General features: G+C 39.6%; 1 protein-coding gene across 1 annotated transcript; it reads right to left on the bottom strand.

Annotated features, from left to right (window-relative positions):
- Window positions 1-858: 858 nt before the first annotated feature.
- Window positions 859-2262, bottom strand: MRH6 (Adenine nucleotide alpha hydrolases-like superfamily protein). The gene is made up of 3 exons (XM_089159669.1): window positions 1857-2262; window positions 1687-1769; window positions 859-1440 (listed from the first exon to the last, which is right to left on the bottom strand). Exons 1-3 carry the CDS (start codon window positions 2182-2184, stop codon window positions 1153-1155), a joined length of 699 nt encoding a protein of 232 aa, XP_089015795.1. The 5' UTR covers window positions 2185-2262; the 3' UTR covers window positions 859-1152.
- Window positions 2263-9838: the final 7576 nt, after the last annotated feature.

Raw genomic sequence — 9838 nt, 5'->3', positions numbered from 1 at the left:
CATTTAGTAAACTTTTTTTTTTTTTGGGTAAAAAGTTTCATTAAGACTGGTCAAGAACTGAGGCTAATGAACTCAGCCAACGAGTAGAAAGAGGCCAAACCGTCAAGCACACAATCAACAGAGCCATCCTGTCTAGGACATGAGCAATTACTTTGCTAGATCTAGGGATTACATCAAACTTACATTCTAGGAAATAAGATTGTAATTTTCTTATATCCACAACTTGGTACCAATGGATTAATTAAGAAGAACCGTTTTGGGTTCAATTCTAAAACCTAGGCGTGCTTTGGCTTCACATCATCACCTCATGAAATCGTAACAAAAGTTACAAAACCGAATATGTTTCATTAGATTGTGTAACCATGGAGCGGAGCTTAACCATTTTGTTAGAGACACAAGTGACAGGCCTTTCAAGCCAAGATATATGTGTTAAATTAACAATTTGTGGGGGAAAACTCAAAGAGATAAATTCAAACTGAGACACAAATTGTAAAATATCTGAAATCAACGTTACTAACTATATTGGGGACCTTGCTTAAGTCCTGTGCAATAAATTCGCAGGAACTGTTCAGCGATGCATTCGGGTCCGTCAGATCGAAATCTTTACCGAAATATCGGATCTGACGATCTGCAATTTCGCAAAACAATCATGCACATTAATGCGCAAGACTAAAGCTTTTTCGAGTTCCGCTACATCATATGGCCCACCTACTTCAGACTATACTAATTGAATAATGTAATTAACTCGCTCACTAACCATTTCATCTGCCTATGTATTCTTTAGGTGGATCTACTTGATTAATGGTGACCTTGAATTCCTAACTAAAGCCATAACCACTAGATGTACCAACATGATAGCCCAGCTGAAGCATCAATGCAGGAGACTCTCATGACAAATTAACAGCCCCAACTATGACATAGGACCCAACAATTAAAAGTTTAAAACCCACCCTTAAAAGAAAGGGTCAGGACCCCAGTGTTCCTCAAGCCTTAAAAGGCATGATCATAGCTACCACTACTTTCAACTTTAATTTCAATTCACATCTTTTTTTTCCCATGTTCTCAATTATACTTTTTAATTACAAACACTAATTACAACATCAGAACCCAACTTCTTCATGGTCACAGTAATCATCAAGATTAACTGTTTGATTAGGCCAAAAGCCAGAAGTCTTTATGACGCTTAGTAGTAATAAGGTAACCTCCAAGCTTTTTACTTTTCCTTCTCACAGCTATCGCCATGCAATGAGAGTTGTGAATGCAATACTCCACAATCCCGCCTCCTCCGACCTTGTGACCTCCCCACATCATCATAAGTCGCCACGTCATCGACCGTTTTTTCTGCCCGAGAACCAATAGTGACACGCCACGTTTCTTTGCTTCTTGCACTATGGTTGGCCCTTTCTCTTTCCCTTCCACCATTGCAACCTCAATTTCCACCTATAATTAAGCATCATAAACCATATTAATAAAGACTAATCAAACAGACTGATGAGCTGTCACTAATGAAACCCACGTTGTATTTTAATTATGCTTAATGGGTTTCATTACTTATTCCCTTCTTGACTTCAGCATTCAGGGAATCAGGGAATGTTTGGATGCCAAGAAAAGTAAAGAATTAAAGAGCAATTGAGCAAAATTTTGTGTTCTTTGATGAACAGAAGCAAGAACAGTTTCTAGACTTACCTCTGGTCTTTTCATGTGACACAAATTCTTCATAGAGGAAAGAAGTCCATAAACCCCTGAATTTGATGACTTAATAGAATCACCTGCAATTCGAAGAAGGAACTCTGAATCATAAATCCATCTGCAACCCATATGTTCCCAGCCATTACAGAATAGAAGGCTTTACTTACCAAGCATGGAAGCCTTGCTGGTTACATGAAGGAGGACTACAGTGTCATGGCTCTGAACAGTATGAGAAAGAGCCCATTGAACAGCAACTTTAGCTTCAAAACTTGAATCAACCACTATCATAATCTTTCTACCTGGTAAAGCCTTCTTCAGAGCATCACCAGACCCAGTGGTTTTCTCCTCATTGTTTGAAAACACAGGATTCAGATTAGCTTTAATGGAGTTGGAAATGGTTCTGGATTGATAATAAGAGGGGGAAGTTCGAATTCGAATATGAGATGTGAGGCGATGCAAGCAAAAACTTGCTAATTTTTTCGCAGTTCGACCCATCTGCTCTGATGGTGGTGAAAGGATAGGGAAGGGTGAGAGAAAGCTTTTAAAGACTGGAATAAGAAGAAGAAGGAGATGAGAAAGTCTTTATCTCAGCTTTTCTCATTCTTCTCTTGTCGTATATTAAATAATTTTCTCTGTTTTCAGGATTGTGGGTCTCACCTTAAACGTGCTGGCCATGAATTTTTGTATGCCAATCAAGTTTAGACTAGTTTGTTAATCACTGCATACCTATCTTTTCATTCCAATTTTATTTATAAAAGAAAGAATACGTAACAGAGGAGGAAAAAAAATATGAAAACAGAGGAGGAGAAGAAAGAATATTTTGGAATACTAAAACACAAGCATGAGTCACCTTCAATATTTATTTCTAGTTTATCTACAGTTCTTCATCAATCAAAGGATTCCAGTTTTTTTTAGTTGAGTTGTCACCTAACAACTCTCCCTTTTCCTTAACCACATTTTCTTTTTCAGATAAAATATTTATTTGAATCCTTTGAATCTTTATCTAAGCAGTCTTTTTAAGGAAGATTTCAATACCATTCAGCATATGGAAGATAACTACAAAAATTACTTTATTTTTTGATAAAAAAAAAAAGCTTAAATCAAACATCGAGTGATAATTTTCATTTTCTATGAATGATTAACTCTCCAACCCCAATTATCCAAATTTGAAGGGACAAAACACAACTATTTTAACATATTTATATAACATGACTCCAATCTCTACTCTGGCAGTTTGGCTGGCTTGATTATTTTTGTTAGTTTAAATGTACACGTGTTATTCATCAGTAATTCTCTTAAAAATATTATTAGCACAACGGTGTTGACTTGTTTAGGTAGACACGTGTAACAATTAAGTATGGTAAAACTTACTAATTAAATTTATTTAGTTAATTAGCGGTGATTATGTGCTACTAATCCTTCATTATGGAAGAGAACAAGAAATATATAAAAAAGCAGAGGAGGAGGTGGGGTCAGTTTTGAAGAATAGCATAAAGATGCAATAAGGATTGATGTCTACCTGACAAATGGCAAGCTTAAATATTCCCAAAACAAATTAAATTTCACTGCAAACCTGTCAAAAATGTTTTATATGGAAAACCAGAGCCAGAATTGAAGCTCAAACCATGAATGTCCTGCTCTGTGATTTTGATTGCTGAGTGATTAATTAGACGGTTGGGTTTTTCTTTCATTGCCTTAAATTTTTCTATCTGCTCTCCTTGTTCAGATCCAGAAAATTTCTTTATTCTTGAGTTGTTTGTGGTTGTTCCTGCTCTTTATATCAGAATTTCAACATTCTTGAAAGTGAGTTTCTTATGGGTGCTCCCAGACATGGTGTCGCTAGATAAGTGTTAGGTCCTGAAAATGGAAAGGAAGTGGGCAGAGAATACAGTTCAGCTTAATGGGCTTGCAAATTTTTAATGGCTGGCTTTTGGTTTAATGACCATGACCATGACCTTTTTTTTCTTTCTATTTGGTTGGTAATGGTTGATGAGTACTCTTCTTTTGACAATGTAAAAGGGAATAACATGTGTGGGGGACCTTAGAGGAGAAAGAAAAAAAAAATTCAATGGTAAGCTATCGTTACATGATGTGTTTCAGTTAATCATTGGGATGTGTGCCACGTTTTAATTATAAGATGTCATTTTCAGATTTTAGAATCCTTAAAATTATACATGTAAATTGATAGTCGAATTCGCATTCGTATATGTTTAGGGTGTTCGTATTAGGAATTTTTCTTATCGGAAAATATATGTATCCGTCTAATAAGCAACCAGATTTGGATTCGGATAATTGCTGATCGAATAATATTCGGATAAAAATGTATCCGAATACTTTATTGTATTCAACATTTTTTCTCTGAAAGATATGATAATCTTATTCGAAAACCGGTAATCGGTAACCAAATAATCAGATTTCTGAAATTATTTGCTAGAGTAAAGTATTAAACATTATTTTTTCTTAGAAATGGCTAATAATTGGATTTGGAAACCGGTAATCGAAAATTGAAAATCATAAACGAAAAATTTTAAAAAAGGGGCAATGGGGGGGGGGGGGGGGGGGGGGGGAGGGGGGGGGGGGGGGGGGGGGGGGATTTTTAAAAATTTTTTGGTTTTTTTTTTGGGGTTTTTTTTTATTGTTTTAAAACGCCCCTCCAAAAACACTAATCGATAATCGGATAGGATTATTATCGGATATTCGGTAAAGTTCCGAATTCAAATTTGGATGTCTTTCTCTAAATTTCCACCTGATTCGAATTCGGATTTGGATATGGATAGTGGTTTCGCTAATCGGATTCAGATTTAGATACTAGTGTATTCGAGTTGAATCCGATCAGTTTATAGGCCTACTTAAAAGGGGAGTTCGATCCATTTACATTATCATTCTTAAGGTTGTAAAATAGGAACTTCAAGGGGTGACTCAATGGGAAAAAGACTAAAGAGCTTAGAGTTCGAAAATGCTTGAGGTCAAAAGTGATGCATTGTCTTATATTTAAATTATATGTAACAACCACCCCTCTAAGGAGTAGTCAATGTGTATGTAACTTGCCCTATTAAACCTCAGTTCCCCCCCCCTCTCAAAAAAAAGTTGCAAAATAGGGTTGGGTTGAATTGAATTTTTTGAAATCTTGACCTTTTAGGATTGGCCAGATCAAGCCACCTCAAACACCTAAGTTGGTCTTGGCCACAGAACAATAAAACGACATTATTTTTCTTTTTAGTTCAAATGTCTTACATTTATCGATGTATCCTACATGATGGTAGGGTCAAACCGAGTTGGATCAAGCACTCAACCCTAATGTGACATTTTGACCAACTTTCAGGGCCAGAATGTTGAGATTGACTTGCTATCTGGATCAAATTGACAACCTAATTAGTTACTAACATAATTTTACATTAGTTATTACTATTCTTTCTAACTTTTTATTGTATGGAGTAGAACTTGAGAGAGAGCATAATAGTGAAGAGTTATGATCCACTACTTAGAGGGGATAGACCCATATCATACACAAATAATATCATACCTTTGAACCCTATTTTTCATACTATGAATGAGGAAGTTCCACTACCATGGCTAACCCCTTCAAGTCCAACTCTCCACCTAAGCGGGCTGTTCCCCATCCACCCACCCACCCTCACAATTGGGCTTGACACAAGGCATACCCATATTTGTGCAGGGGGATGGGAGGACATGCAGTTGGGTGGAGATGATCTACACTCAACCCCTCCCTCCCCTTGATGTAGATTCTCTCCATACAACTACTGGTCTCCTATCCCTCTACCTTCACACATGGACCTAGGCCTGCTCGTGGGATACGAACAAGCCCGTGTGAGACTCATTGTAAGAGTAAGAGCATGGGTGGAGAGCCCGTTTGGTAGAGAGGATCCGGACTTCTGTTCGTATGTTAAAGTGTGAATTGGAAATAAATCGTACATTTGTCAGAATGAGTAGATCATACATATATATATATATATATATGATCATGAGTGTATAAAATAGAAGATACATCAAGTATAGGAGAGAAATACACACTAGGTCAAGATTTTTGGTTGCAGAATTCAAACTTGGTTGTGACTTTACAATGTCAAATGGAATTTGAATTTGACAGGTCAGTGAAGAGTGGAGACTGCTACTCTCTACTCAGCTTTCGTTTTCATATCATCACTCCCATTGACGAAAACCGAAAACCTAGCTAGATCTGACAACACATTCAAAATTCAACCATCGTATTCACACTCATTGAAGAACACATAAACAGAATTTCAACTGCATTAAAGAACCTACTTTTTAGCATCTCCAAACTCCAAACTTAATATTGGAGACTTTTTTTTGGTCTACCAACTCATTTTCTCACAACTCTTTCAACTGGTTTAAATGTTTAACTTGTCATTATTCTTTTGAAGACTGAAATTTTCTGGAACAGAAAAGAAAAACTGATTGGAGTTAGACGGGAATCAGTGCGAATTAGCCGGACTAGCTAGTGTCAGATTTTCATACAAATTAATTCGCCAATTATTTTTTTTTTCAATAAATTTTGTAAACGAGGCGAGTAATATTATATTAAATTATAGAGATTTTAATGTGGGTCGTAGACCACAAATTAATGTTGGGTCCCTTAGTACAATATATTGTACGTGGGTCCCAACCAAACTAATAATGTTAGTAACTATTAAATGTATTTAAATTTCAAAACTAGTATGATCAAAATACCCTTCAGGTTATTTAATATAATATGTAATGACTAAAATGCCTTTTAACAATTCACAATATATACATTTGTTAAACTACAAATGCATTTTTTTTGTCATTAAGTGTCAATTAATATGTAGTTTAAAAAATATATATTGTGAATAGTTAAAGGACATTTTAATCATAATATCTAACTATCAGAACCCACACATAAAAATATCTAAATTATAAAGAGGATGTTGTTACATAGAAAGATTATATTTGAAATATCTTTTTCCCTTGAGTCTCATCATGGATGAAACTATGATGGACTTGAGGTAAACATTGGGGATCCAAATGTAGCTCTTTAGCAACTCGAAATAAAATGACAAGGAAGTCAACACACCGATTTGCCTTTCTTATACATAGTCAAAAAACACAGTCACTGAAACTGCTGACCATCTTCAAAATATTTCCCAACAACCCAAGAACATGCCAGGGGACCTTGTGTCTTCCTTTGATCATCTAATTCATGAACAAAATCAGAATGAGTTTGTATTACAAAATAAAAAAACCCAAAAGGGGGGGAGAGAGGGGGAGTTTGGGGTCGCGCCCCCCCGGGCCCCCCGCCCCCGCCTTTTATTTATTTTTTTTTTTTTTTTTAATAAAAAAAATTTTTTTAATTATAATTTTTTTTTTTGGGGGGGGGTTATTTAAAATTTTTAATAGGGGGGGGTTTTTTTTTTTTTTTTATAAAATTATAATTACCCCCCTGGGGGGTTATTTGGTGGGGAACCCGTCACGGCCTTAGTTATTGACTAAGCCAACCGTGCCGGCACTTAGCACTTTCTTGCACTAAGTCAGCCTAAAACCCAGCTAGAGAGGTGAGAAGCTTGAGCTCAAAGAGAACCTTGAGAGAACTTGTATTGATCACTTACTTGATGCTTTGTACAAATGAGTCCCTCCCCTATTTATAGGTGAGGTAGGATACAATGAATGGTTGTGATTTGTACAAGTGTCTAGAATCTAATGGTTAGGAATATTCTAGTGGGTCTAGATATTTCTAGGGATATTTCTAGAGACAAGATACTTTATAGATGTAGATTCCTCTAGAATCTCCCTCCCTTCTAGAATGTGGGCTAAGTGTAGCCCATTAGTGTTATTTCTAAGTTGGGCTAGCCCATGTGTGGCCCATGAATATTATACCATTGGGCCTATGATAAATTGGATCTTGTCATTCTAATTGGGCCGTGTCATTCTCCCCCACCTATTCCGTCGCGTCCTCGTCGTGTTTTCATCGTGGAACCTCCTTATATGTTCTTGGAACTGCCACAATGCATTTTCTGGTTCCCAACTTGCTTCACTCTCGGGCAATCCCTTCCACTTCACCAAATACTCTCGACTCGGAGGCACCCCGCGTTTGCGTATTACTCGGTCCGCCATTATATAATCTGCCTCCTTGTCATAGGATGTCGTTACGCTCGTAGATGCCCTTGTAGAAGTCCCACGACTAGGATCCTCCGCATCTTCTTGGTAAGGCTTCAACATACTTGCATGGAAGACAGGATGGATCTTGAGCTTTGGTGGGAGGTCCAGTTGGTAGGAAACCTTACCCACCTCCTCCATGACTTTGAATGGGCCTTCATACCGACGGATCAGTCCTTTATGCACCCTTTGCAAATACTTGATTTTTGGCGTAGTAACTTTACCATGACTACGTCCCCTTTTTTGAAGTTTGCGGGTCGTCTATCCTTGTTGGCCCACTTCTTCGTCTTCTCGGTGGCTTTGTCTAAGCATGACTTAGCCATGTCCAACCTTTTTCGCCTTGGTTGTAGGCTTTTGGGCAACTTCGAGGGCATCACATCCTTGAACTCCTCTAGAGTTCTCTTGACCTCCTTCGGTCTGGCCGCCTTGGGCACATCCTCCTTGTCTTCTAAGAGTGCTGCCAGATGTGTGACTTGCCCCTCTTTGGCTCCATTCTCCATTTGCATGGCCGAAAGAAGCTTCAGCCCCTCCTTAGTCCCTTGTATCGTCGGGACCATACAAGGTGCTCCTTCCTCCATAATGCACACCTTGTTTAATATTGGCATGGGTACGACCTTGACCCATGTCAAGAATTCCATGCCAAGCACCAAGTCGAAGTCATCCATTGTCACGACCGACAAGTCCACGGTGCCTTTCCAGCCCCAATTGTCATCTCGACTCCCTTGGCAATTCCCTCAATAGGGCATGCCTTCGAGTTGACTGCTTTAAGGCTCCCTCTTTCCTTGCTCGTTTTGAGCCCCAAACGCTTTGCCTCCTCTGTTGAGACAAAGTTGTGTGTTGCCCCCGTATCAACCATGGCTCTTGCCATTTTGCCGTTGATACGCACCTCTACGTACATCAACCCCTTTGTTGATGTAGGGGCTTTGTCTTCCTTGGCCTTGATAGCACCAAGCCGCTGCAATGATCCCATGTGCACCTCCTCTTCATCGGTGTCTTCGAGGAGTGCACTTAGGGCCTTCCGTTTTGAGCAATCCCTAGCCCAATGTGGTCCATCACAAAGGAAGCACTTGTCTTTGGGCTGGAATTTCTTCTTCTTTTCTTGCTTGCCACCCTCCTTGTTCGAAGAGAACTTGTTTGTGCCTTCCCTTGTGTGGTCGGTCTTTGACCCCTTCTCTCCCCCACCTTTGCCATTATTGCTCTTCTTGGCCTTAGACTCGTCCCTTCGAAACTCTATTAAGGACTCCGCCGCCGCTATAGCCGTAGCAAGATCTTGTACACCTCGACGTTGTAGCTCTTGCGAGGCCCAATTTTGGAGCCCATCCATGAAGTCGAAGAGAGTTCCTCTTCGGTCATACTTGGGACCTCCAACATGAGTGTTGAGAACTCCTTCACGTAGTCTCGAATCGACCCCGTGTGCTTTAGCCTCTTGATGTTCTTTCGGGCCAAGAATGCAGCATTCTCTGGATAAAATTGTTTCTTAAGCTCTTTCTTGAAGTCTTCCCATGTGTCTATGGTGCACGTACCTCTTTGCATGTCGTTGTACCTTCGTCTCCACCATAGAGCTGCGGTTTCGGTGAGGTAGAGTTGCACGGTCTTGATCTTGGTAGACTCGTCCTCCATCGCGTAGCCTCGAATACGCTCCATGTGCCATAGGAAGTTGTCAACCTCCCGAGCATCTCTTATTCCCTCGAATGCCTTAGGCTTTGGCACTTCCACCCTTGGTGCCTCACGCCACACACTCCCACCAATCGTGGTTCTCCTGCACGTTGCTACCTCTCTACTCAACTCATGCACACGAGCTTCCACCGCGGCGATCCTTTCCACCACTTGGGTTTGAAGAGCATCAAGATGTTGTTGTTGTTTGTGCTCCATGGTGTTGAGAGCACCCAATAGGAACTCCTTGAGCTCGTCCATCCGGCCATCGAGCTCATCGGTCCTTTGCTCCCCAACGTCAGGCGTTCCCTTGCCTCGGCCATCGCCACTCCACCCGCGTTGC

This window comes from Hakea prostrata, chromosome 6 (genome assembly GCF_041222555.1).
Source record: "Hakea prostrata isolate BN-2017 chromosome 6, UWA_Hpros_2, whole genome shotgun sequence".
Lineage (NCBI taxonomy): Eukaryota > Viridiplantae > Streptophyta > Magnoliopsida > Proteales > Proteaceae > Hakea > Hakea prostrata.
The sequence above is the reverse complement of the archived record's forward strand: the minus strand, read 5'-3'. Positions and strand labels throughout refer to the sequence as shown.

Coding starts and splice junctions, on each gene's coding strand:
- MRH6 (XM_089159669.1), bottom strand. CDS start 2,184: ATGGGTCGAACTGCGAAAAAATTAGCAAGTTTTTGCTTGCATCGCCTC. Junction 1,770..1,856: donor CAGCAAGGCTTCCATGCTTG/GTAAGTAAAGCC, acceptor TTCGAATTGCAG/GTGATTCTATTAAGTCATCA. Junction 1,441..1,686: donor GTCACATGAAAAGACCAGAG/GTAAGTCTAGAA, acceptor GCTTAATTATAG/GTGGAAATTGAGGTTGCAAT.